Here is a 25,853-nt window from a genome sequence, read left to right as displayed (position 1 = left end):
TCTTCAAGACCGCTTGCATCCTCGACACTGCACCCAGCAAGGTCGTCTGATGTCGAGCGAAGGTGCTCAGGCCGCGATACCGTTCCAACCTTCGACTCCGCGGCTCCAGCTTCTCTCAACTTCCCTTCCAACTTTTCGACGTCGATCTTCTGCAACTTCACCTTCGACTCCTTCTTCGACCCATGCAGACTCGCCCCTACTATCTCAATCCCATCCTTACGCGGCTGTCCGACCACGGCGACTCGTTGTCAACTTGTTGAAAGCTTCCCTCCTCGTTCTCATCCTCTTCGGCACCTACCATCTCGCTACTCGCTACGACGCATCTACTCCACGGATATACACACGGCTACCGAAAACACACACGGCGGCTTCGAATCTCACCTTCAGCGACTATCTCAACTCGCATTTCCCGCTTGATCTAGAGTTGAATGATTCGCCTCATGTCTGGATCACCCTCGCAGACTACGACTTTACTGGTACTGGGGCAGCAAACCTCGATGTATTCTTCAAGCAGCTAAACGTCGAGAGGCGAGCGTTCTATGGAAAACAAGGAAGGAGAGTGAGGGATTCAGTACTGGTCACTCTGTGTCTCGACGAGGGATGTGCGGTTGAGTGCGAGAAGCGTGGTATGTATTGCTACGAAGGGTTCGAAAAGACGAGGCCCGCGATGGTGAGTCTCCTCGTTATCGCTTCGTTTCGACGAAATCTGACTTTCTCGCTTTTCAGATTCGGTAACTCCCAATTCATCCTGCCACATGTCGCACTCAGTCTAACATAGATGTACTGCTCTCACAGACATGCGACATGGCCCAAGCTAGCGAGTGCGTCGAATCTAAACTTCTGATCCAGTCCGAAACTGACGAAATAATTCTCCTGTAGGTCTGATTGAGACATTACCGCAGCGGGACGTCTTCTTCATCGATGCAGATGTTGGATTTCGACAGTGAGTCATCTTCCCGTACTCCCTCTATTCTTGTGCTTGTCCATTTTGACCAAAATTCGTTCTTCAGAGATCCGTATCCGCACCTCGAGCCGCTTATGGAGCAGTACGATATCCTCGCGCAAGAGAACGAAGTGTTCTCTCATCTCAACACTGGTTTTCTGTGGATGAAAAGGTCTCAGGTCACCGCCGATGCGTGGCTAAAAGTTCTCGAAATGGATCTAGAGAAAGATTCCCGAGATCAAGTCAACTTCAACACCGTGAGTCTTTCCAGCTCGTTGGAGGCGACTTATCTCTCACTGATGTTGCCGCGGCGTCGCAGGTACTCGGCACGACTGAAGCTCGAGGAGGATCTCGGAACGATACTGAAACGCCGCTAGCCACTGATTTCACCACGCTCAACGGTCTTGAAGTGCATATCCTTGATCAACGTCTCTTTCGTGTGCTACATCTTATGGAACAGCAACCGATGTACGAGAGGCATGACTCGCTCGTGAGCACACAATTTTCCCCTCTTCTGCAATCAGAACGCTAAACCTATCCTTCAATCGTAGATCTCACACATCACTTGCGCGGACGACAAATGGGTCAAATTGTATATGATCAAAGCGCAGGTGAGTCTCGGGCCTTGTCTAGATACGCTCAGACAACGGAATCTGAACAGCCTTGCGGGATCATAGGGCTACTGGAGCGACGTCGATGAATACTACACTCGACCGCCCAAGCTCCTGTCGATCGAGAACGTAGCAGGAACGCCCGACGAGTTGTCTCACTACTTCAAAGTTCTCTTCGCAGCTGCGTGAGTCGTTTTCTCGATACTTCTTCCCTCCCCATACTGATACGTCCCCTCGTATCGAGCAGACATTACACGGGACGAGCGGTTCTCCCACCGACTTTCCTCACGGTTCACGAAGATCGAGACACTCCCTCTCTCGCCCACCATTCCCCTTCGACTTTCCCCCTCTCGCACCTCGAACGAGCGTTCGGTACTCAAGTCCTCGAGCCTGAATACATCGAACACGCTCAAGCTCACTTGCTGGGTCAAAGCACTCTCGACCATCGACGAACTCGAGAAGACAGGGCTTGGAACTCCATGTCGAGACGAGAACACCGACGGAGAACGAATGCCGCGATCTCGCTCGATAGACCCTCTGAGATCGGTCAGTCGCTGCTCACTCCTTCTCTGCACCTTTGAGGTTGCTCATCGTCCCGTCGAACAGATCTTCGAACCTATCGAACCTTTTCCTCCCTCGTCACACGTCTCCTTCAACCTGACCTCGCTGAATCCCCTCACGTCAAATTCGTCAATGCTGATCGTTCGCCCTTCTGGGGTACTTGGCACTTCGATTCGCTACCCGTTCATCATCTCCGAACGTGTGAACACCTCGAATTGACTTGGCAGTGCGATGCGTTTTGTCGAGGAGCCGACGACTTGAAGAGAGGAAGGATTGAGGAAGAGTGGATGGATCTCAGGGATATTGATTGGTGAATTGTTCTGTCTTGTTTGATACCTTGCTCGCACGTTTCGCAGTTATACCCTTCGCAATCTTTGTATGTCTTCCTTGTTGTTATCCTCTCACCCTCTTTGCAGCATATCATGGAACAGCAATCAATCTCTTCTCCGTAATTTCCGGCGAGCCTCTCTACGTCCGCCATCTCGAATGCTCGAGAAGATCGATCCGGAAAATGCTGCCAAAATCCTTCCGTTTCAATCTCATCCCCTAAGTATTCCTCCCTTGTACAGGTTTATAATCCCTCAACAAGACCGGTACACTCTGAACCGGGATCAATCCAGCCTCGGTAATGACTACCGTCACGTCTTCTGGTCGAGAAACGTCGTACAGGAGGGAAAGAGGGGACAGGGAAGCTGGGAGTTTCGGCGGAGTGACGGAGGAAGAAGGAGGAGGAGCGGATTTGGAGGAAGTGGGAGCGGGGGGAGGGGAGGGGTCGGAGAGAGTTAGGTCTTGAAGGAGCGGTGTAGGAGTAGCTGTGGAGTCGACAAGCTTTCAGCACACAAACTAGAGTGAATACCTGAAATCATGAGAAAGCTCACCTCGTTCATTACCGACAATACTATCCAACATGATCCTCTCGGAGAATTTATACGTTTCGCAACAACACACGACTGGGACTCCTTTCTCCTTCAACATCATCGCGACCATGGCGGTACCGGCTCGAGAGAACATTGATCCGTTCGAGAGGAGGGAATGGGTACCGAGGAAACAGAGGGAGACACGAGGAAGGATCAGGGAGAGAGAGGGGAGGAGGACGTAGGTCGTTGGAATCGAGGCGAGTCGGAGAGATTGAAGGAGGTTCTTGCCTAGATGTCATGCGAGAGTTGTTTGAGCATGGAATTCGAAAGAATGGGAGTGGTGCAGACTCACCTTCGTAGAGAGGTCTCGAGTCAACAACGACGACACTGAAATCTTTACCTAACCGTTTCGCTTCGAGCAAAACTCCCTCCACGACACTCGATCGAGCATACGTGAGAACCGTATCTCCATCTTTGATCTTTTCGACTGCGTGTTGTTCGATGACTCTTCCGGCCAACAGGATTCGATCTCGAATAAACGAATCAATCTTTTCGATCAAGAGCGATTTCGCCTGCGTGCGAAGTGATCTCAACGTTAGTAAGCTGTTGTTTTGCAGCAAAGAGGAGGAGAGGTAGGGCTACTGACCTCATCTAGATCCATTTCCATCTCGATGAGGGAAATCTCGTATTTGAGGTATCTGATCGCGGTACCCATCGAGACGGACAGAGGACGAGCTCGGATGAGATGGGCGATTTGAGGATTGAGATGTGTTGTCGGAAGGTGACGAGTTAGAGTCGTTTGAGGAGGGGGAGTATAGGAAGCGATAATCTGTCGATAAGAATCGACCCGAGGTTAGCAACGAAATGCGGGAGAACAGCTACAGAACGGAACTTACATCTTTGAAAGCTTCCAGCATTGCGATACAACGAGCGTTTGCGCCCACGACCTTGAATTCAGAGTATTGCAGGGCGAGTCGAATAATACTCGGATGAATGTTCGCCGTGCTCGATTTCGACGAATGCGACAACGAAGACGAAGGCATGGGCAAGTCTAAATGAAGGAAAGGTTGCAGAGGGTCGAGTTGTGAGGGTGCAGATGCGAGTTGAGCGAGAGGACCAGACGAAGAAGCGACATTTGAAGATGATGCAGCTGCGTTCGAATCTCCTCCTCCTCCTTTCGCTGATTGACCTTTGACCCCTGATTGACCCTGCGATTGTCCTTGTCCCGCTGCACCTTTCCCTTTTGAGGCGGGAGTCGAGTCTTTTCCATCTCCCGTTGAGTGAGGAGGATTCTGTCCACCGGCTTCTCCTCCTTTCGCTGCAGCTCGCCGTGCTGCCTTTTCAGCTTTCGCTAGTTCTTTCGCCGATTTCGGTTTCGCTGTACCAGATCCGCCGGGTGCAGAGGGTTGAGAAGTTGAATTCGCGAGTTTGGTGGGTCTTCCTTGAGCAAGGAGGGAGGGCGGTCGCGGTGAGGACATATTATCGAGTATAGCTCTATGGAGCTACTATAGTCGAGGTTTCGAAAGTCTGGTAGGGTTTAGAAAGGAGAAAGAGATTGACTCGCGCGAATTCTCATCTTTGTCTCCATCTCACCACTCGATTCGGACGCTACGACATAGTCGAGATGGAAGGTGCAGCACCTCCCACGCCGATGCATCACCTCGCAATCCTCCTATCTCGATTCCTCAACACCCTGAATCCAAACAATCAACTCGCCTCTACCGTCTACTCCCTCTCCAAGCACCATTCCACGATCGAAGCGTTCCACAAAGCGATCACGTCGTTCGGGAAGTTCACGCTCGTACAAGCACAAGAAGTGTACGATTTCTGTCAGGCTCAAGACACCCTCGACAAGGCGTTCAACAACCCAAATGGAATCACTGTTACGGATCATGATGTACTAGCTCCAGATGCTCCAGTAAGAGCGGGGTTGACGACAAATGGAGTTGGTTCGAGTGATAAACACGTGTTCAAACAACCGACGGCGAGAGCGAGTACCCTTGGTTTGGATCGACTTGCGGCGGACAAAAGAAGGGAGAAGGAAGCATTAGAGAGGAGTGAAAAGGTCAAGAGGGTCAAATATGACGAAGAGGAAGATTCATCCTCGAGTGGATTCAAGAGTGAGTTCAAAACCTTTCTCTCCAGTAAATTCGCAAAAACTAACGCAACTCTGTCACGCTAGTTCCCTCTCATCGGTCAGCGCCTTCAAACCTCCGTAACCGACCAGACGCTACTCCATCCCACGGTACCGGTCTCAGCGAAACGGCTCGCAAGAAACTCGAAGAACATCGCGCGAAACGAGCGAAACAACAAGCTCCTACCGTTGGAGACAGTCGACAAGAACGAGAGTACGACGAAGGAGGGAGACGAGCGATGGAAGGGTTCAGGGAGAGGTTGAATCGAAACGATGATAGGAGGGACAGACCGAGGGAACGAGGGAGAGATTACGAGGCGGAACGGGAAAGGGATCGAAGAGTCGACGACCGGGACAGCAGAGGAGGTAGAGACGGTGGATACACGCCTAGAGGAGCTACGGGAAGGAGATATGCGGAACCGGAGACGCCGGGAGGATCGTCAGTTTCGAATCAGAGATTGAGGAATCAAGGATGGGATTCAACTCCCGCTTCGACGGCTCGAGGAGGAGGACCAGGACCGAGTTCGACCCCACGCAGTTGGGATTCTACTCCAAGATCAACGCGAGGAGGAGGAGAGTCATCGAGACGAGATGGACGAGAATGGGATACTCCTCGAACCGTTCGAGTTGGCGGAGATGAATCTCCCGGACCGATCGAACCTCCTTCTTCGTACCTTGATCAAGTCACCTGGGAAGAAGAACAGTTACAGTCAGATCGAGAATGGTACAACCTCGACGATCAAGCGGGAGGAGGAAACGAATTCGACGGATACGACGATTTCTCTGAACGAGAGGCTCAACTCGTCAAGAAAGCGGGAGGAGGCGCAGGTCCGAAGAAACGAATCACGGCTCGGCAAGCTCACTTCAATGCTGAGACGGAAGCGTGGGAGAACAATCAATTGTCCATTTCGGGAGTGACGGGAGAACGAAGGGTGCTCGATTTCGATTCACTCGATGACGAGGAAGAATCGAGGGTTCATCTGCTCGTTCACGACCTCAAGCCTCCGTTCCTCGATGGTCGACTCTCGTTCACGAAACAACTCGAACCGATCAATCCGATCAAGGACCCGACGAGTGATTTGGCAGTTTTCTCGAAGAAAGGTAGTTTGTTGGTTCAAGAAAGAAGGGCGAGGAGGGAACGGGAAAAGGTGAGTACCTCTTTCTTCAGCTGTGCTGTGAAGAGCTTGATACTCATTCCCTCGTATGTACAGGCTGCTGCCAAAGTCGCTCAACTCGCGGGAACGACTCTCGGAAACCTCACTGGAGTGCAAGAAGCAGCAGAAGATGCTGACGGGCAAAGTGAGCCGCTTCTTTCTCGTCAAAAGTATCGTATCTGACACCTACTCTCCCCCGTAGCGATCGTCTCGAAACCTGCTGACGGAAACGATCCTCAAGGGGAAGACGTCCCAGGAAAGAAGAACGGAGATTCTCAATTCGCATCTCACATGAAGGCTCAGAAGGGATCGTCAAAGTTCGCCAAGGAGAAGACTTTGAAGCAACAACGACAGTATTTGCCAGCGTTTGCGAGTAGGGAGGATTTGCTCAAGATCGTTCGAGAGAACCAAGGTGCGTCCACTCTTTAGCATTCTCAGATCTCGTTCTAGTCTGACAAGTCTTATCTCTTCAATCTCCAGTCGTTGTCGTTATCGGAGAAACCGGATCCGGAAAAACGACTCAACTCACTCAATTCTTGCACGAGGAGGGCTATTCCGACTTTGGATTGATCGGCTGTACTCAACCTAGGCGTGTCGCTGCGATGTCGGTCGCTCAACGTGTCAGTGAAGAGATGGAATGCGAGCTGGGAGCAGAAGTTGGTTACAGCATTCGATTCGAAGACTGCACTTCAGAGAAAACCGTCATCAAATGTATGTCTCCCTTCTCTTCTTCCCTCGGCTTGCCACTAATTCTCGCATTTCGCTCCGTAGATATGACTGACGGTGTCATGCTTCGAGAATCGCTCAACGAAGGAGATCTTGATCGATATTCGGTAATCATCCTCGACGAAGCTCACGAACGTTCCCTCAACACCGATATCCTGATGGGTCTACTCAGAAAGAGTAAACATATCTCACTCTGGTTCTCTCGCTTCAGAGTTCGCTAACTCGAGCGCGAATAACAGTTCTCTCACGTCGACGAGATCTCAAGCTCATCGTCACTTCGGCAACAATGAACGCTGCCAAGGTGAGTTCGAGAGATCAAGCTACCTCTTGAACGTGTAGCTGACTACTCGCCCTCACGACAGTTCTCGAGCTTCTACGACGACGCACCTTGTTTCACGATTCCCGGTCGAACTTTCCCCGTCGACGTCTTGTTCAGCAAAACTCCTTGTGAAGATTACGTCGATTCGGCCGTGAAGCAGGCACTTCAAATCCATATCTCGCATCCTCCCGGAGATATCCTCATCTTCATGACCGGTCAAGAAGATATCGAAGTAACGTGCGATGTCATCTCCGGTAAGCTCTCACCCGCCTCTCTTTGTCCGACAATCGGTTTCCTGACTTTCATTCCCTCGTAGAACGTCTTTCCCAGGTCGACGACTCGTCACCACTTGCCGTCCTGCCGATCTACTCTCAAATGCCCGCCGATCTCCAAGCCAAGATCTTCGCTCCGACTGAAGACGGTCGACGAAAGTGTATCGTCGCTACGAACATCGCCGAAACGTCTCTCACCGTCGACGGTATCATGTACGTGATCGATGCCGGATACAGTAAACTCAAAGTCTACAATCCTCGAATGGGTATGGATTCGCTTCAAATTACTCCGATCAGTCAAGCGAACGCGAATCAACGATCCGGTCGTGCTGGCCGAACTGGCGCTGGGTGAGTCTCCTTCCTCGTGCCGTCGCGTTCTCTAGAAGCTGACGCGATTTCGCTTCGTTAGTACCGCTTATCGATTATTTACCGAAATGGCATTCCGAGACGAGCTCTTCGAGAGCACGATTCCCGAGATTCAACGAACGAACCTCTCGAACACCGTTCTACTGCTCAAATCACTCGGGGTCAAGAATCTCCTCGAATTCGATTTCATGGATCCTCCTCCTCAGGTGAGACTTATCTCTTCTCGCCCGGTCTCTCTCACAGGCTGACGATCCTCTCTAACCGTAGGAAAATATCCTCAACTCAATGTACCAACTCTGGGTTCTCGGAGCTCTCGACAACACCGGAGAACTGACGGATCTCGGACGCAAAATGTCGCATTTCCCGATGGATCCTGCACTCGCAAAGATGCTCATCTCTTCGGTCGACACTCGTTGTTCCGCCGAAGTTCTCACGATCGTGTCTATGCTCTCCGTTCCGAGTGTCTTCTATCGACCAAAGGAACGAGCAGACGAATCGGATGCAGCTCGAGAAAAGTTCTTCGTACCAGAGAGTGATCATTTGACTTTGTTGCACGTTTACACTCAATGGAAGAGCAACGGGTATGTGTTCTTCGACTCTCTTGTTACTTCGTCGGCGCTAATTCTTGCCTCTCGATAGATACTCTGATGCCTGGGCCGCCCGACACTTCCTTCACCCCAAGACGCTTCGTAAAGCACGAGAGGTCCGAACGCAACTTCTAGACATCATGAAGCACCAGAAGCTCGACATTATCCCTTGTGGAACTGATTGGGATATCATTCGGTGAGTTCGGCTTTGTCTCAGCGCGACGTCTGTTCAAGCTAGTTGCTGACTTCGATTTCCGGCCTCACAGCAAAACTATCTGCGGAGCTTACTTCCATCAAGCGGCGCGAGTCAAGGGTATCGGAGAATTCCAACATCTTCGAACTGCCGGTAAGATCGAGAGCGCCTTTTTCATCTGAGTTGCTTGCACTGACCATTTACCCTTGATAGTACCGATGCACCTTCACGCTACTTCTTCGCTCTACGGTCTCGGTTACTTGCCTGATTACGTCGTCTACCATGAGGTGAGTTGCGAACTCTCTTTCGATCTTAGCTCGGTCGCGAAACTTACGGTCTCGATTGCTTCAGCTTGTGCTCACGAGTAAAGAATACATGTCGACGGTGACTTCAGTCGACGCTACTTGGTTAGCCGAGCTCGGTAGCAAGTTCTACTCTGGTTCGTCGAAGTCCCTCTTCCCAGTAGCCTGAGACACCAGGAACTGACTGAGAGTAAATGCTTCGTCAACAGTACGAGAGCAACATTTCTCTGATCGTCAACGACTCGCCGCGAAACAACAATTTACGAAAGAATCCGAAGCCGAAATGCAGCTTAAGGAAGAATTCGCGAAAGCTCAACAGGAGAAGGATGTACGCGCGAAAGCGAAGAAGAGTGCCGCGGCGACTCCGAGGATCGCTGGAGTTGGAACTCCCGTCGTCAAGAGAACCCCGAGAAGATTCGGCATGTAACCCTCTTTTCATTTCTGTTTCAAGTTTGTTTGCAGTTTGATCGCGAATCTTTGTTGTAGCATGTTGTAAGCCATGATCAGCTTTGCATCACTCTCATACAGATCTTGAGATGCGAGAGCTGGTCCGTCGAGATCTCTCGACTTCGCCTCTCGGAACGAATTGACAGATTCGAATCTTTGATCGATGAAGGCAGAGAGGAGAACGACTACAATTTATCATTTACAACCAAGAGTCTCCAGTTAGTACCTAAGTAACGGGTATCGATTTTGCGAGATAGCGAAAGGAGGGGGTATGTATAAGCATTGAGAGCGAAAGACAAGGGGAGAAGAAATAACAACATGAGGAGGACAGGGCAGGTGAGAGGGGAGAAGCGGTAAGACCGACGAGTGTTGAAACAGAGTCAAAAGGTAAGAATGTGAAAAGGGGGGAATGAGGTGAAAGACGAAAAGTGAGAAAGTCGAGAGGGAAATCTGAGAAACTGTTTGCGAGAAAAAGAAAACTTGTAAATCGCTGGTGAGGGAAGGGACGAGATACACAAAAGCTACTCACAAGGTGACTATTGTAAGAGGTCGTCTAGTTTGAGATCGCTCGACCCGGACGAATCGATCCCCAATCCTTCAGTAGCTGAAACTCCTCTTCTCAACCTCGGGATCGATTGCTCCGGCAACGGCGAAGCTGATCGATTCCTTCTTGAACGCGAACCGGAAGAATGAGAATCGAGAGAATGAGAACGAGAGAGTCTCGTCGCGAGATGTTTTGCGACGAGACAGCCGGCCGAATTCGAGCCAAGTCGAGGGGATGTTGGGGGAGAAGGTTCGGGTGTAGTCACTGGAGAACGGGAGAGCGGGGAGAGGGAACGGAAAGAAGGTTTATTGAAGAGGGAACGAGGTTGCGAGGGAGTGGAAGTGTTGATCGAAAGAGGTTTTCGAGATCGCAAGACTCCGCCTCCGGCATGTTCCATCGTTTCAATCGACGATGCAGAGTCGAGAGATGTTTGTCGATGGGGATTGAAGTGTACCGAGCGAGTGTAAGTGGAAGAAGAAGTTGCCGATCTCGGACGAACTCGGGAAGTTCTGAAGGCGGATTTTGGAGGAGAAACGTGAGGAGCTTCGGAGTTGGATGTACTAGTCGGTAGAGGATGTTTTGATTCGTTGCTGGGGGTGTCGATTCCAGAGGGAGACGCCGAAGAGTCTTCCGAGCTTTGTTTTTTCCATTTTAAACTGAAAAATCCCTTTGAACCTTTTGCTTTCTTCGACGTCTCGACCCTGACATCGTCCATCGTTCCTACACTCGAAGTGTCTTCCCCTTCAGAAACATCCGGAGTTAATCCAGGATCTTCTCCTTCCTCTGAATCGATTGAAGCTCGGATTTCCGTTCCTTCGACGTCCTCCTCCTCGAGTACTTCATCTAGTTCGTGTACTGGGTACGGTAGAGACTTCTTGTGTGATCCACGTCGAGCTACAGGAGGGGGACGACGAGGTCGGAATGAATCGGCGACGAAAGAAGAGAACGAGGAAAACGATTCGAGAGGGGAGGATGTTTTCGTTGCGAGAGCCGGGGAGGAGGGAGGAGAAGCAGAGATGGGGTGAGCTGGGGGAGGTCGAGGTCGAATGCGAGGTGTTTTATCGGCCGTAGAACAACGACATTCGATGGGAGCGAGTCCGGAGATGTTGAGGAATGAACTGTAGAGGAACGCGACGAATGCGAATGTAAGGGCGGAGAGGAAGGTGATAGGTCGGCACAAGGCTACGAGGGTAGTATCGGCGTTGACTGGTAGTCGAAACAGACACGGCATGAACGCTTTGTTTAGTTTCGAAAGGAGCGAGGCGAGGTAGAGTTGAAGAGGCTTGAGTGCTAGGATCCTTCAATTCGAGTCGAAGGGAGGTTGCAGTCGTTGTAGCAGTAGAGCTGATTCGAGCATTCGGCGACCTGATGAATAGAGTACGGTAGATCGTCGGAAGATGAGATGTGCGAGGACGAAAAAGTTTAGTTCGGACTTCGGGTCCGAAGCATGTCAGATCCGCGCGAGAACCGCTGACTATCCCCTTCGGCTACAGAGCTCACTCGACTTTGCTTACCCAATTCGAATGGCTAGCGAGTCAACAAATTTTCTATGTATGCGATTCGCAAGTGACTCGAGCTCGAGGTCCACGAGAACTTTCGGATCGATACGGGAGAGCTCACTCGCTCTGATCTGATCTGCTTGCCGAGAGTCGAAAGCCTGTTGCGAGGAAAAGAGAGGAAGTGAACAAAGCTCTTCGATCCATTTTTCGTACCACAAGTGTGATGCAATTCTCTCTAAATTACGTGGCAGAGAGAGAGACAAAACTTTCGGAAGACCGTTTCTCTCTTTCTCTTCATCAAAAAAGCATCGCCTGGTACGCACAACATGCTCACACTCTCCATCGCAAGCATCCAGCTGACCTCATTCGCGTTCTGATAGGTGCCACGCTGCCTGTGTCCTTCTTCGACGCGGTCAGTGCCAAGGGTCCTTTCGGGGACCCATATCGGGCGTAGAACGACTTCCCGGCGATATAGGAAGCGGTCCGCCTTTTCCTTAGGATAATCCTTTCGCTCCTTGAGGAAAGGATCGTGGGCGCAAGCCGTGCTGAATGACCCGGGAACACTTTTCTTTCGACCCCAACTCCATCAAGCCTTTCCGACCTCGACCTGTATCGTTTGTAGATCGACCGGGTGTTGTAATCATGAAGTACCTGTCTCAAGATCAACCTCAGTCTACCGCTTTTAAATCGAGAGACTTTGCGCGCGAGGTGAGCTCTTCGATTTCCACTCCCGTCGTCTGCTCCAGCGATTGTACAACAAATGATTTAATGAGTTAGAGGCCGGCTGGAGCCATTTCAAAGGAAGATCATTTCGAGGGTTTAGGTTCAGAGGGAAACGAGGGAGCGGTCGGATCAACTTTCTTTCAGAGAGTCCCTTCAGCTCTTTCGTTTCTCCCTCGTCTTTCCGTCGGATTTCTTCTGGTTCCTTTTACAAGCTGGTGGAGGATACCAACCTTTTATTATACTGAGGAGCAGATTACAATGAACCGTTTTCGAGAACATCGAACTGACTTTTTGTCGTTTTCGTGTTACAAATAGATTTCCTGTCATCGCCTTGTTTCGTACTCTGCTTCGTCGTGTTCTTGTGATAACCTTCATTGAATTCTTCTCTACGTGTCGTCTTTGCGAGAGTTGCGAACTTTAAAAGACCTAATTGAGAACTTGCGATTCTCGGGAACTAATTAGGGCCAATTCTACTTCTCTGCCGTCTCGCTCACTTGCAGTAGAGATACAACGATGCGAAATGCGAGGATATTAAGATTGCTTTGTGCGAATACTCTATCTAAACCCAAGACCCGACGAAACCGTGTCGATTTCTACTCGACGTATTTTCCCCTAGCCGGCATGACTCCCTTCCTCCTCAACAGCGTGTATTCTCCCCAACTGTTCTTCTTACCCCATCCAGGAATCGGTAACTTGAGTGCCCTCGAGTAGACGGGGGAGTTCTCGGCGTCGAGGAACGGGTGAGAGTAGACTTTCTCCCAGGTCGAGGAATCGGATGAGTAGCGAGGTTCGAGAGGGGAGAGGGAGGAATCGGGTCGGGAGGGGAATTCGAGGTCGACGAGGTAGTCGCACGTCGAGACATCGACCTAGAGGGAATCGGAAACCGTGAGCACTGCCGTTTGCTGTGGTGAAGATGAAAGGAGGAATGGAGGTAAGACTCACGTAACGATCAGTCTCCTCTTGATTGAACATGTTCATCCCTTTCGGTTTCACCGCCGTAGCTCTTCCAAACAATCCTTTACCCGGTCCCGGTTCCTCCCACTGTTTCGGCAAGATTCCTCTAAACTCACTCTTGATGAACCTCGTCTCGACTTGATCGGGGACCAACCAACTCGAAGGGAATCGATGCCATTCCTTTCCGAGACATAATCGAAGGTTCTGATCTTGGAGGGAAACGAGCGAGATCGCTTGGTTCTTGTCGAGTGCCGTTGCGAATTCTTTCAAGGGAAGGGAAGCGTCGATTGAAGGCATGATTTGAGGGTTGTGGGCGAGGGTAAGGCGGGTGAGTTCGTACATTTGTAGATGATGGTAGACGTTGAAAGGAGCGTGGTAGTAGTGGTGGATCGCAGAGATTCGTCCGAACGAGATTAGACACGAAACGACGATGATCGCTCGAGTAGCGTGCGAGAAGATTCCACTACGAGTAGCCTAGAGCACACGAGTGACAGTCAGTCTCCATAACGCTCTGGAGAGGGAAAGGAGATGCTCACTCGGTAGGGAGACTTCGTAACCTTGATGAAAGCTTGTTCGAAGAGACCTCTCGCGAGGTAAATCGTCACCGCCGCATTAAGGACGATATTCCCGTAAGCCGGAAACAAGAACCTTTCCTCCTTATGTTTCTGTAGGGTCAAGACGGCGACGTAGAGGTAGGCGGGAGCTAATCGAATCGCGAGACTTTTCGCCGGAGACGTTTGTCCAGGGGTTCGATCTCGAAGGTCTCCGAATCGTTTCGGGTCGTAGATCGTCGAGAGGTAGAGTAGAGGAAGGGAGAGGAAGGCGAGAGGGAAGATGATGTTCAAGTTGACGAGTCCGTTCAGGAGGTAGAAATACCAAGGTTCGGTACCGTAAAGTTCGGGACCTGCTCCGGTGGTAGGGAATAGGTTGTATCGAATGAGATTGAGAGGAACGATGGCGAGTTTTTGGTAGGCGATCGAATCGACTAGAACAACGGGGATCTGAGGAGGAAGTTCGTGAGTTTCCGGGCGAGTCTCGCAAAGGGGAAGAGAACTCACAGCAACGGTAGAACCGATAGCGAGAGCGACGAGCAACGCTCGAGCCCTCTTCTGAGTCCATCCAGCCGTTTGACCCTCCTTAACTTTCTCAACCGTTCCCCTGACGAACAATTGTTCGAGAATGACGGGAATTCCCAAAACGACCGAGAACGGCCATCCAACGATCCCTGCGATCGCGTAAGCCGATACTGCGAACGTGATCCTCTTCCAACCGGATTGAACGGGCGAGAGACTCGCGGCGGTACCGAGCATGACGAAGTAGAGGGCGAACGAGGAAGGGAGGAACGACGCCGAGGCGCTGTACATCGCAGAGGAGAACATGGTGATCCAGAGGACGTAGCGACCGACGTGGGAAGATAAGTGGAGGGACGCGGCGCGGTAGAAGGTCGCTTCGATGAAGGAACAGAAAGATGCGAGCATAATTCGAGTTGCGAAGAATGCGACTCGCTGCAAGTGATACATCGTCAGCTCGCAACTCATACACAGTTGAGAAATCGACAACGCACCTTGTCTTCGAATCCGAGTAGTTTGAGAGTGTAGGCCGGTCCAGCGTGAATCAAGAGGTAGAAATAAGAACGAATCGAGAATTCTGGTGAATATTCCCATGTTTGGAACCCTTTCCCATGCACGAGATAATGTAGAGGATCCCAATAGTTGAACACTGCTCACACTCACTCATCAGTACAGTCCACAGGGAGAGGAAGAGAGGAAGTTGTTAACTGACCTTCATCGCAATCACTAATTGACGTGTACATGGCCGCGCAGAACCTGATCAACAAGATCAACCTGAACGCGGTCAACATGGTCGGATTCCATCTCGCAAACGCGAACCTCAAGTTGTGATCCTTAAGTAAACCGGGTTCTTGAGGTCGAAGTGCTGCCGTATTCGGATTCGGTTGTACTTTGACTCCACTCTTCTTGAAGCGTAATTGTTGACCTGTAGGGACATTAACCCCTTGACTTTGTAGTCCCGACATGTTCGAGTCGAGGGAGATGAGAGGAGAAAGTTCAACTTCAACAATTTCTCCCGAGTCGCGTCTTCGAAGCCGAACGAGAGGAGCTCGGCAAAAGTGTAAGCATTCTTCTCTCAGTTTCGTGCCAAGTTCAGAGACAGAAGAGAAAACGGAATGCGATGCCATTTCGAAAGAGCAGAGAGAGAGGGAGGGAGTAGAGGGAGATGGACAACAGTTTGGCAGGAGAGAAAAGCAGAAAAGCAAAAATCGAAGAAAGGACGTAGTGTTTCAGTAGGACCCGGTACAACGCCCGAAAAGTGGGAAAAGTATTGTTGCTGAAGAAGCAAGAGAGTACGGCGACCGACAGGACTGAGAAGCAGAGAAGCGGGGAGTTTTGAGAGGTCGAAAGTTTTCGTTTTTTTTACTTGGGAATGTTCTCTTTCGCTTGTGACTTGACTTTCTTCCTATTGACAGAGAGCAAAGTCCGTCAGTGGTCATCTTTATATGGTAGACATAGACGAGGAAGAGCGAACTCGTAGCCAGCGCGATCCTTCCTAGTGAGACATTTCGAAACACGAATCGAATCAGTCGCTTGTTCCGGCGAAAGATTTCAATCTCGACGACTCACTTGTACATAGTGTAAGCTTCCAACTGGGCAGGATCATCCGGGTTAGGAGAATCGAGCAAATCTTGAACTCCGAGCAAAATCTGTCGAACCGTCGGATCTCGTCAGTCTTTGAACCTCTTTCAACTACTGAGCTCGAGCAACGGCTCACCTGTTTGACGGTGATTGCGGGTTTCCAAGCTTTTTCTTCGTTCAGGATCGAGAGACAGACGGTTCCGGAAGGGTAAACGTTCGGATGGAATAAGGGAGGGGTGAATTTGCCTAGTGAGTTCTCGATACGTTTATCAGCTGGAGCGCAGATAGAAGCGAATCAACATGAACTGACACTTGGGAGGTTTCGAAGGGTAATCTGCAGAGTAGCGAGTGCTCAGAGTCAATTATGAGAAAAAGAAAACGAGAAAAGAGCCAAACGCACCTTCCGGGAACGCCATAGTTAACTTGTAAACGCCGTCGGCCCAAATCGTCTACGTTACCGATCTCGTACAGTGAGCTCTTGAAGGAAAGAACAGTAAATGAGGGAGAGGCAGCCGCACTTTATCTTTCCCGGGAATTCCAACTTCCCACAACATGAGGTTCATTGATCCATCCGCGTTCTTTGCCGGTTTCGCCCAGAATCCCTGTTATTTCCCCAAAACTTGCTTACATCAGTATGGTTTCACGCGCTTGATGCTGAGGAGAGAAAGGGAAACGAACGTAAGGATGATCTTTCCTCCATTGCTTACGCTCTTCTTGTAGGCGACGTTCGCAGATACCAGCCATTCCTTTCTAGAGTGTAATCGAACGAGAGGCTGTAGCGAAGGGTAAGGAGAGAGAGGGTCAGCTTGAAGAGGGAAATCGAATCAGACTCAACAACTCGATCGAGACGACATCAGCTCCCGTGACTTCCAGTACCGGTTTATGCGCTCCTTGAGAGCTACGGCAGTAGGTTCTAGGCGCGCCTTGGGTCCCTTGACGGCGAGAGTGGAGAGAGAAACTTGGTTGGTGGAGAGATCAAGATCAAAAGTTTGGAAGCGGCTGGAGCGAGAGAAGTGTGATATGGTGAACAGTCGAGAGCTTACCGCAAGAGCTAGAGAGGGGCGCGAAAGCGGGTGGGTCGAGCTGAGAGGTGAGTCGCAAAAGGTAAGGGACAGATTCGCAAAGTGCCGCGACCTTCGCTCGGTTCAATTTCGCGGCTCACAGCGACAATCAACGCACAGCGATTTACTCATTATTCGTCTACGATCGAGGTAGCTTTGAACCGTGAAGCTCGCGGGAACGATTTGTATTCTCGCGAAAAAGTGAGTTTTCATTTTTCAACCCGCTCATCGACGCAATCCTCCTCCCCCTCCTCCTCCTCCACCACCATACCCATTCTGTGCATATCCCCCTCCACCTCCATTGCTATATCCAGCTTGCCCCTGTGGTGGATACCCTTGAGGTGGGTAATGATTCGAAGCTGGCATCCCTCCTCCACTTCTCCCTCGTCGTTCCGCTTCTTTCCTCGCCGCTTCTCGTGCTTTCCAAGCTTTCTTGATTTGTCCCGCATGAGCCACAAGCTATCCTCTCATTCAAACGTCACATTCGAATGCATCAGCTCAAACTCTCTCAATTGAGAGAGCGAGAGAAACGAGAGGGGGATAAGCGTACCTGTTCCGCCTCTACACCATGTTGAATACTCTTTATAATACTCGTCACGACCGTCTTGAAGTTTCCTTCTCGTTTATCGTCCCGGAACCTCAACATTTTCCAAGTATTTCGATGTTGATCCCAAACGACTTCGACGACTCGATCATCGTATTGTTCCCCTGATGCTTTCCATCTAACGCATCATTCAATCATCAGTACTTGCTCATACCGTACTCCGAACAGAGGGAGAGGATGAAGGGGAGAGAGAAGGGAAGAAGAGGAAAGGAGACGTACTTTTCCCAAGTTTCATCATCAACTTCCATAATATCCCAAAAATGATTTCCCTCATGTCCATGATTCATCAACAACATGAACGCAGGTTTCGCCGTGAAATCAGGTTCCGCCTCGTTATTTCTCTGAGGAGGGAATTTTAGTTGGAGGAGGAAATCGATAGAGTTCTCTGAGGGGGGTTTCCATTTGAGACTATGGACCGAGCAGTTCGAGAGCGACGTCAGTGAGAGGGGAGGAGGGAGAAAGGGAGAGAGACGGACATCTTCGGATCGGTTCCGGGAGTGTAAGGAGATTCAGCACTAGTGAAAATCAACCCATCGTTTCCGTGCATCAAAGCAGGGACATGATCCCTGAACACTGCTTCGATCCCGTACGCCAATTCTTGCTTCTTCAGGACAACTCTACTCCCAAGGGTTCAGAGAGTCAGTACTCTGCGAAGAGATCAAATGCGATGGAATTTACTCGAAAGGTTGTTGAGCGACAACTTCAGCTGGTAGAGTTTTCTGTACTTTGTCATAAGGTTTCATGACGAATTCTTTCAGTCTCTACAAGACCCGACGAGAGAAATGTCAGCTACGGAAGAGGGCAGGAGGAAAAAGGTAGATTGCGATGATGACTCACGCCATATCGTTTCAACAAAGGTTTCGCCATCAGATTATCTGAATCGAGTACGAGACAATCAAACACGAGTAACCTTGGGATATGCTGTCAATATGTCCTCTGAGTACAGTCAGTATCTTGTCGAGAGCTCCCGACTAAGTGAGAGGAAGGAAACTGACTTGGCCAGTTATCGGATCAACATCTATAACGTATTCTGCATCGAGTACGGTATTCGAATGATTGTATTCGAGTCCGTCTTGATGTGGGAACGTTAGGTAATAATTTTGATAAATGTTTTCTTTTCGATCGATCTGCGCGCGAGCGAACAAAGCAGGATGAGCTCGAGACGCAGTAGGTGAAGCCCTTGAGAGGAGAGAATACTTACGAGATACGTTTCTTGACCGAACCCAGTCGCAACGATCAACACGAGAACTCGGACTCCATCAGATTTCTCGCAAACCCAGAAACTGTGCATTTTCCTCGACAAGCTCAGTACCGGTCAATGTCGACTGAGTATCTCAGGTGACTCACTCTTCCGTCTCGAGTAGTTGCAGGCTGTGTAGGTCGAAACTGACAGGTTGCGAGCCGGGAAACCTGTTTAGCAGGAAAGAGCGACGAGTTGAAGGTCAGCTACTGAGCGCTCGCTCTGAGCGTTTCTCCTCCGCTAAAGTGTCCTGACTGTCTCTAAAGCCGTCCTCACAGGGAGCCGCGGAGCTCCTTGACCTTTAGACCGCACGTGATCCTCCTAACGATTCCAATCTACTCGCACTGCAGCCTTCCTGGCCTCGCCCTACTCTCGCTATCTCCCTCCTTCACTGACAAACAAGATGACTCACCTAGCAGTCCCTTTAATCCCACACAAATCAGCCAAATGATACCTCAACTGCCAATGTCGCTCCGTATCATTCACTAACACTCCCGGGATCTGTTCCGGTACTGGTAGGTCTCTCTTCGGAGTCAATAGCGGTCCGTTACGGGGTCTTGGAGTCGGTGTTGGCTGAGGAAGAGGGGGAGGTTTAGAAGTTGATGAAGAGGAAGCGACGGGTTGAATCGATGCAGGAGGAGTGGGAACCCGTACAGGAGCAGAAGGGAGCGTAGGGGAAACGGCTCCGGAGTAAGCAGGCGCGGTGGATGAGGAGGAGGGAGGGAAAGTTGAGTGTTCTGATGGGGAGATGTAGTTGGGGTCGAGTTCGGGAGCGGTGGGTGAGTCGAGAGAGTATTGTGGGATCAGAGGGGATTCGGCCATCGAACTGAGAGGAGTAGGCGGTTGGAAGTGAAAGGCAGGAAGGAGAAAGTTTGGGTCACGAGAAAAGTTGAAAGTTTCGCAAGTTCGGGTTCTTCGCAACCGTTTGATTCCGCCAAACCACTCGCCCCGATGGAGACTCAGCTGTGTTACCGTTGCCTCAGAAACAGCGGCTCGAAGAAGAGAGGAGAATACGTGACAAAAGCGCGAAAGAATCCCCATTTCGTTTTCGACGACGAGCTCAAGCTTTCTTCGCAGCGGTCAGCCTACCCTCGCTTGCTTCCGCTCTCGCGCGGCTGTTATTGGGACTAGTAAGCGACCGGAGAGGTTTCGTACGGATAAGGCAGTCAGACCTCAATGAGAACAAAGCCTTTCCTCGTTTTCGTTTCGAGTCTCTTCAACGTTCTTGCCTGCGGTTCGCTCTCAAGACTCTTTGCTGACTGCTCGCCGTGATAGCTCCGTTCTCTTTGGGGCCTCTCAGAGACGTCCGCCCCGCGAGAATCAGAGAAAAGGAAGCCATTTTTACGTTTCTTGAGAAAATCAAAAGGTGAAAGTGAAGGGAGATCAACTACCTTCTACGAAAAGAGTAGAAGAGCGAGGAAATAGTAGAGAGGTAGAGGTTGCTAGTAGCGGAAAAGGTGGGGTTAGAGGTAGAAGAAACTGCAAAAAGAGAAAACACACGAAAAAGTACTAGCGAACGGTCAAAGGGAGGGGAGCAGTCAGGAAAAGTCAATACACAGCAAAGAGAGGGATGGGATGAACCGATCACTGTAAGTAGACACGAGGGTGATCAGTGGCTGAGTAAAGAGGAAGGAGGGAGAGGGGAAAGAGGAGAGACTTACACGATCCTCGGCCCATTCGTTCTCCTTCTTGATTTGAGCTTCTTCTTCGGGAGTGAAGTCGTTCTCAATGTTGAATCTGTCATCATTTCGACGCTCCTTCAGTCAGTCTTTCGTTGACTGCTGGAGGGGGGAGAGGAATGATTTACAGTTTACGAATTTCCTCGGGTTGTTTCCCTTTGATCATGTTGGCAACCGTTTTACAACCGACATCGCTGTAACATCGATCGACTTTTCAGTAAGCCATTTTCAGGACTGGGAAAGAGAGGACGACGTACAGAAGAGGTTTGATATCGAGGTAATTGGCAGCGAGAATGATTTCGAAAAGCATCTCTTGGTCGACCTGAATGACTGTCAAGATCCCCAACACTCGTACCGTCAGTGCGAGTATCAAAGAGGGAGGAGGAGAGAGGGAGAGAGGTACATTTCGCGTCCCAATCGGAGATTTCGGTAGTCTTGCGACGGGAATCATCAATGTCTTCAGCGAGGGGTTCGGGGTCCTTCTTGTGGTGTTCGCACCATTCGAGAACCTACGACACACGAGTCGACTGTCAGTGATTAGAACGGGGGAGAGAGAAGGAGGGGAAATGAATTCGAGGGATTTACCTTTTTGAGGACGGAAGCGGAAACGTTGGGGAGGGGGATAGGGTGATCAGACTCTCCAACATCTACAGGCAGGTACAGGTGGACATAGTCAAGCAAGAACAAGGGGGAGGGTAGGGTTGTTCATCAGTTATTTGATCAAGACAACTCGACGTTCCCCTCTTCGCGATAGTACGAGTCTACCGCGTGTATTCGATCGTAGTACTATCGAGAGTGGTACATAGTACGTAGGGAGGGTCAAGGAGAGAGGTGTGTGCGGCTTACCTTCGAGCATGTTCTTGACCAAAACCGAACGGGTGGCTACGTCCTTTTCGACTTCAAACTCTTCATTGTCGGACGATACTAGTTTGACGGGTGCCATTGTTGTAGATGTGAGTCGAGAGGGGGTAGGTGTGGAGGGAGGGAGAGAGAGAGTTTCGATTCACTCTTGTCCATTCACTCGAACCTCCTACCCCTTTGTTACCGCGGACTACTCGACTAGCTAGCTTACACTCTAGGAGAACTGCGCCATTCAACCGCGTCTGATCTATCGACTCGCGATTGATTCGGACCTCCAACAACTTCGTCATGTCTCGACTGTCTCAACGCTCGACCCCGTTACCGTCTGAACGACAACTGTTACATCGTGCGGGAGGTAGAGCGAATTTCAAACCTGGAGCAGGTGGTGCCGCAGGAGGAGAAACTCGACAAAAAGTTGGATCCGGTTGGACTAACCTCTCTGCGTCCTCGGCTCGCTCGAGTCCGGCAAGGAATGGGACGACTCCAGTATCGACACCGGTAGAAGAGAAACCGGTCGTAGAATTGGACGATTTCGAAGAAGATGAGGAGGAACCAAAGATCAATCCCGCGAGATTGAACTCGACGAGCTCTTCAACGACGACGACGAAGCAGCCTAGGAAACCTGCGTCGACTACGACGTCTCGTTGGGCTTCAGCCGCTCCATCTCCTCTCCCGCGAGCTACCGCGCCATCTCCAGTTGCGAGATCAGTCAGCCGTGCGTTTTTCTCTTTCAATTTACTGTCCCTCGTTTGTTGCTCAGAGGCTTCTTTGCTCAGAGCCACTTCAAGCTCGTCCTCTTCCCGTCTCACGAACCTCCTCCCACTCTGCTACCGTATCCCGTCAACCAAAAGGACCTCCTTCCCCCTCAACTTCGCAAACCGGACTTGCTCGAAACCCTTCTACTTCTTCGAATCGTCGTGTGAGCGCTCCAATTCCAGTCGCAGCAGCAACAGGAGGAGGAACCTCTACGTCGAGATGGGCAGCTGCTACCGCTCACGTATCGACGAAGAAGGATCTTCCCCCTCACGCTTCAAACGTTTCGGCTTTGAAATCTGTTCCTCCTCCTCCTCCTTCTACTGCTCCAGCTCCCGTACACCCTCGTCCTCCTCCTTCTACTATCTCGAACACTGCAAAACCTACTCCACCAGTTCAAGCTGCTCCCGTTGCGGCTCAAAAAGTCTCTCCGGCGCCGAAAGAACCTCCAACGAAATCTCCACTGGTTCGTCTCATTTCCACTTTCATCTTCTTACCTCCGCTGACTCTCGCACTTTACCATGATCCTCTAGCCACCTCCCGTCCCAGTCGTCACCGCCCCACCACCTCCAACCGTTTCCGCTCCATCTTCCTCCCCTTCGATTCCGCTCCCCGTTCCTGCTCCGGTCAAAGCCGCCCCGTCTCCTCCCGTCGCCCCTGTCGTTACTAAACCTAAACCAACTCCAACTCCTCCTCCACCTCAAGCTCAACCGGTTCAACCTGTTCAGAAACCCGTCGCCGCGAATGGAGCCAACGGTGCGAACGGAGCTGGAGTTGCGAGTGCGGTCTTGAATACGAGAAGTTTGTTACCTTCTCGTGATCGAGTCTCAACTGGTGGTGCGAGAAAGGTCAGTCTTGCTGTCTTCGTTTTCATCTCGACTTCTGCTCAGAGAGAATTGAAAACTGACGGTTCGGTTGGTGATAGGAGAAGAAGACTCCCGAGGAATTGGAAGCGTTGATGGCGGCTATGAGGTTGAAGAATGATGAAGCTATGAAGAAACGACTCGTACGTCTTTCTAACTTCTCCTTCCTGCTTCCTGCGGCTCAAGTCGAGCGCGCTCTCTTCTCTCTGTGTATCTCGTGAATCTGACCGCTGACGATGAATCGTTCTTCGTGTTCGACGGAAATAGAAAGCTGAAGAAGACAAGAAGAAATTCGAAGATCTCGCCGAAGCGGAACGGAAACGATCTGAAGAACTCGAACGTAAACTCCGAGAAGAGCGGGAACGAATCGTTCGAGAAGAGAAGGAACGGAAACAAAGGACTGTCGAGGTTCGTCTAGCTCATCAAACCTCTGCGTATCTCTCCTCCTTGCGAGTAAGGGAACTGATGGAATGTTTGATGGTGCTTGTCCAACTATAGCTTCAAAGAGAGATCAATCGAGCAAGGGAAGAAGCTGCTCAACGTAAACTCGCGTTGATTCAAGGTCGAGCATGGGACGTCGAGAAGATCTCGAGGGAACGAGATCCTTACGGCGAAGGAGGGTCAGGACGAGAATTACAGTACCCTTCTCATGAACGACGTTCGTTCCCTCCTTCTCGTGCCGAAGAGGAACCGGTGGTGCCGGAGGAGGAAGGAGAAGTTTTGAGTGAGGAAGAGAGGAGGAGGAGAGATGGAGTCAAAAATGATGAACAAGGGTGGGAAACCGTTCAACATTTCGAAGGTAAAGGGAGAGCTCAATTAGTAGTCAAATGAGACGTATGGACAACAACAAAAAAGGGGCAAGAGTTCACGACTGGATCGTTGAACCTCGCAAACGAAGAGGGGGAGAAAGGAGTTTTCGTTTTCAGTTTTCAGTTTCGTTTCTTTCTGTGAATCGTTGGTTTTCGATTGAATCGCAGGTGTTCTATCTTTGCTGTGGGAAACGATCAGAATTTGGAATCTTTCTCCTTCAGACCAGTATGAAATCGAGGGAGAGGATCAACTTCGCAGGAATTTGTATCGTCGAGATAGTTCGCCTCTTTCAGCGGCCTTGAAGCACCCGGGCGAGGGGGAGACGTTGTGTAGAGACGTTCCAATCACTACAGAAGAAGGAAGAGGCAGAAATCCGTTAAAGAAAGAAGAGAGACAGCGTCGCAACGCGTGCGAAACTTCGAGAGATTCCATCGAAAATTCCGGGTTTTCCTCTCTTCTTTCCTGCGTTCATATCCCTCACTCTCCCTCTTCTCGACCATCTGTACATTTCTCTCTCTTCGTCACTCCTTTCAACCGTTCTCGTTTCATTCGCTCATTTCTCCTTCGACTCGCATCACTTCCGTCACTCTTTTTCACCCTTCAACATGGCCTCTTCGTCTCCACCTCCACCACCAGATCCAAACGGTAACAACAACAACAACAACCCCTTCGACAAGTCTCATTACATACAAAAGGGAGAAGGAGGGAAGAATCGACCGAATACATTGAGACGCGCGAAAACTTTGTCGAACCCAGAAGGGGAGACGACTTGGAGGAGGGATCCGCTGTTGGATATCACGAATAGTTATCTCAGTAGGCATAGGGATAGTCCGACGAGGCTGACAGTGAGTGAGACTCTCTCTCTCTCTTTCGGAACAGGACGAGTCGCGACGTGAATCTTCCATCCAATATACGGTTGGGGGGTTCAGGCATACGGTACGAGCTAGCGAGGGAAATAGGTGGAGGCGGGGAGGAGCAGAACGTCCCCTGTTCGTTCATCGCGCTGACTTTGAGGAAATTTCTCGTTGTTTCCTAGCGAGTCACACGCGATCTACCTCCTCGAGCGAACGACGACCTCGCCTTGACCCCGACTCCATCCTCTCCCTCGCGAAGTCCACTCGGCGGAGGCGTTTCCCTGCGTCGAACTCGTTCCGAAGCTCCTTCGAGTCTGATTCCCCTTACTTCGCTCAATCTCGCTTCGTTACCCCTCCCTCTCCCTGATCTTACCCCTCCTCGACCCCGTCCCTCCATCAACACGACGACGACGACCCCGACCCGTGAATTGAGACCTCGTACTCGATCTTCGACTGCTCAAGCTCAAGTCCCTCTTTCCTCGCCTTCGACTTCTTCCCTTCCCTCTCTGTCCCCCGCTACCTCGCCCGTCCCTCCCGTCGCCGGAGTACGTCGAACTCGAAGCAGCAGCAACCGGAACGACTCTTCTCCGTCGACTTCATCCTCCTCGAACAGTCCAGTCACTCCTCCTTCCGCGACTTCTTCTCGAGGTCGACGTCGAACTTTCGGTGGACTCTCAACTTTACCTGAAGATTCTGCTGCCGAGCGTGAGAGCGAAAGTCGTGCGGCGAGTGTCAGTGGGTCGGACGATGCGGGTGACGATCGAGGAGGAAGTGGAAGTGGAGGATCGAGCGAGAATGAATATCCTAGAAGATTGAGGAGGAGGAGGACTACTGGATCGACGGGAACGACGAGTAGCTTAGCAGCGTCGTCGTCATCAAATCAGGAGAAGAAGAAATCGACGAGCAGCGGACGAAGGAGCGGACTCAGATGAAGGAAAACGATGAATGTACATATGCAAAACCCCTAGGAATCAGCAAATTCATACTACAAACAATACATATCCACTACTCTATCTCAGACACTCTCTCATTCAATTCAACCCTTCTCTCCCACTCTCGCTAGCTCGAACTTGTCGTTCTTTTTCATATTCCCTGGACTCTTTTATCTGCCCTTTCTCGCAACTCTCATACCTAGTAGGTCCCACCTCTCTCTATCTACTCTGATGCTTTCGACTCTGATCACATCTCGTTGTTTGTTTAGCAACAAAACCTTATACCCTCTTTTATATCCTTCACCTTCGTTCTAAACTCTCCTTACATAGCTCGACTCGAATAGTCTCTCCCC

The 25,853-nt window shown here is 50.7% G+C and overlaps 10 protein-coding genes across 10 annotated transcripts; 4 read left to right on the top strand and 6 right to left on the bottom strand.

Annotated features, from left to right (window-relative positions):
- Window positions 1–49: 49 nt before the first annotated feature.
- Window positions 50–2,429, top strand: JCM6883_001804 (uncharacterized protein; the record flags this gene model as incomplete). Its single annotated transcript, XM_076634931.1, has 10 exons — window positions 50–670; window positions 727–731; window positions 796–821; window positions 880–943; window positions 1,011–1,200; window positions 1,263–1,433; window positions 1,495–1,554; window positions 1,621–1,739; window positions 1,802–2,100; window positions 2,161–2,429. 10 exons carry the CDS (start codon window positions 50–52, stop codon window positions 2,427–2,429), a joined length of 1,824 nt encoding a protein of 607 aa, XP_076485080.1.
- A 232-nt stretch (window positions 2,430–2,661) lies between these two features.
- On the bottom strand, window positions 2,662–4,450 carry JCM6883_001803 (translation initiation factor eIF-2B subunit; the record flags this gene model as incomplete). The annotated part of the gene is made up of 5 exons (XM_076634930.1): window positions 2,662–2,927; window positions 2,994–3,260; window positions 3,325–3,544; window positions 3,619–3,801; window positions 3,869–4,450. The coding sequence occupies 5 exons, from the start codon at window positions 4,448–4,450 to the stop codon at window positions 2,662–2,664; spliced, it is 1,518 nt and encodes a 505-aa protein (XP_076485079.1).
- A 146-nt stretch (window positions 4,451–4,596) lies between these two features.
- On the top strand, window positions 4,597–9,452 carry JCM6883_001802 (uncharacterized protein; the record flags this gene model as incomplete). The annotated part of the gene is made up of 16 exons (XM_076634929.1): window positions 4,597–5,092; window positions 5,155–6,254; window positions 6,318–6,405; window positions 6,463–6,672; window positions 6,741–6,971; window positions 7,032–7,163; window positions 7,226–7,287; window positions 7,349–7,559; window positions 7,622–7,925; window positions 7,987–8,149; window positions 8,211–8,524; window positions 8,583–8,726; window positions 8,797–8,876; window positions 8,937–9,010; window positions 9,075–9,162; window positions 9,235–9,452. 16 exons carry the CDS (start codon window positions 4,597–4,599, stop codon window positions 9,450–9,452), a joined length of 3,915 nt encoding a protein of 1,304 aa, XP_076485078.1.
- Window positions 9,453–10,008: 556 nt separating this feature from the next.
- Window positions 10,009–11,247, bottom strand: JCM6883_001801 (uncharacterized protein; the record flags this gene model as incomplete). Its single annotated transcript, XM_076634928.1, has 1 exon — window positions 10,009–11,247. One exon carries the CDS (start codon window positions 11,245–11,247, stop codon window positions 10,009–10,011), a length of 1,239 nt encoding a protein of 412 aa, XP_076485077.1.
- A 1,584-nt stretch (window positions 11,248–12,831) lies between these two features.
- ALG9 (dolichyl-P-Man:Man(6)GlcNAc(2)-PP-dolichol alpha-1,2-mannosyltransferase) lies at window positions 12,832–15,227 on the bottom strand (the record flags this gene model as incomplete). The annotated part of the gene is made up of 6 exons (XM_076634927.1): window positions 12,832–13,104; window positions 13,181–13,666; window positions 13,729–14,193; window positions 14,251–14,697; window positions 14,757–14,911; window positions 14,975–15,227. 6 exons carry the CDS (start codon window positions 15,225–15,227, stop codon window positions 12,832–12,834), a joined length of 2,079 nt encoding a protein of 692 aa, XP_076485076.1.
- A 397-nt stretch (window positions 15,228–15,624) lies between these two features.
- On the bottom strand, window positions 15,625–16,587 carry JCM6883_001799 (ubiquitin-conjugating enzyme E2; the record flags this gene model as incomplete). The annotated part of the gene is made up of 8 exons (XM_076634926.1): window positions 15,625–15,667; window positions 15,737–15,757; window positions 15,832–15,911; window positions 15,980–16,089; window positions 16,154–16,177; window positions 16,244–16,292; window positions 16,362–16,445; window positions 16,522–16,587. The coding sequence occupies 8 exons, from the start codon at window positions 16,585–16,587 to the stop codon at window positions 15,625–15,627; spliced, it is 477 nt and encodes a 158-aa protein (XP_076485075.1).
- A 542-nt stretch (window positions 16,588–17,129) lies between these two features.
- CEG1 (mRNA guanylyltransferase) lies at window positions 17,130–19,570 on the bottom strand (the record flags this gene model as incomplete). Its single annotated transcript, XM_076634925.1, has 10 exons — window positions 17,130–17,363; window positions 17,455–17,626; window positions 17,728–17,916; window positions 17,985–18,125; window positions 18,187–18,269; window positions 18,346–18,429; window positions 18,504–18,635; window positions 18,710–18,791; window positions 18,856–18,918; window positions 19,161–19,570. 10 exons carry the CDS (start codon window positions 19,568–19,570, stop codon window positions 17,130–17,132), a joined length of 1,590 nt encoding a protein of 529 aa, XP_076485074.1.
- Window positions 19,571–20,332: 762 nt separating this feature from the next.
- Window positions 20,333–21,370, bottom strand: SKP1 (SCF ubiquitin ligase subunit SKP1; the record flags this gene model as incomplete). The annotated part of the gene is made up of 7 exons (XM_076634924.1): window positions 20,333–20,335; window positions 20,410–20,485; window positions 20,556–20,621; window positions 20,685–20,757; window positions 20,831–20,936; window positions 21,013–21,074; window positions 21,274–21,370. The coding sequence occupies 7 exons, from the start codon at window positions 21,368–21,370 to the stop codon at window positions 20,333–20,335; spliced, it is 483 nt and encodes a 160-aa protein (XP_076485073.1).
- A 206-nt stretch (window positions 21,371–21,576) lies between these two features.
- On the top strand, window positions 21,577–23,735 carry JCM6883_001796 (uncharacterized protein; the record flags this gene model as incomplete). Its single annotated transcript, XM_076634923.1, has 6 exons — window positions 21,577–22,003; window positions 22,065–22,507; window positions 22,575–22,889; window positions 22,967–23,047; window positions 23,172–23,312; window positions 23,403–23,735. The coding sequence occupies 6 exons, from the start codon at window positions 21,577–21,579 to the stop codon at window positions 23,733–23,735; spliced, it is 1,740 nt and encodes a 579-aa protein (XP_076485072.1).
- Window positions 23,736–24,319: 584 nt separating this feature from the next.
- Window positions 24,320–25,500, top strand: JCM6883_001795 (uncharacterized protein; the record flags this gene model as incomplete). Its single annotated transcript, XM_076634922.1, has 2 exons — window positions 24,320–24,559; window positions 24,751–25,500. 2 exons carry the CDS (start codon window positions 24,320–24,322, stop codon window positions 25,498–25,500), a joined length of 990 nt encoding a protein of 329 aa, XP_076485071.1.
- Between the last annotated feature and the right edge of the window lie 353 nt (window positions 25,501–25,853).

The sequence above is a fragment of the Sporobolomyces salmoneus genome, assembly GCF_050403485.1.
Source record: "Sporobolomyces salmoneus JCM6883 DNA, S_salmoneus_JCM6883_v1_ctg76, whole genome shotgun sequence".
Lineage (NCBI taxonomy): Eukaryota > Fungi > Basidiomycota > Microbotryomycetes > Sporidiobolales > Sporidiobolaceae > Sporobolomyces > Sporobolomyces salmoneus.
Note: the sequence above shows the minus strand (reverse complement) of the source record. Positions and strands in the feature narration are given on the sequence as shown.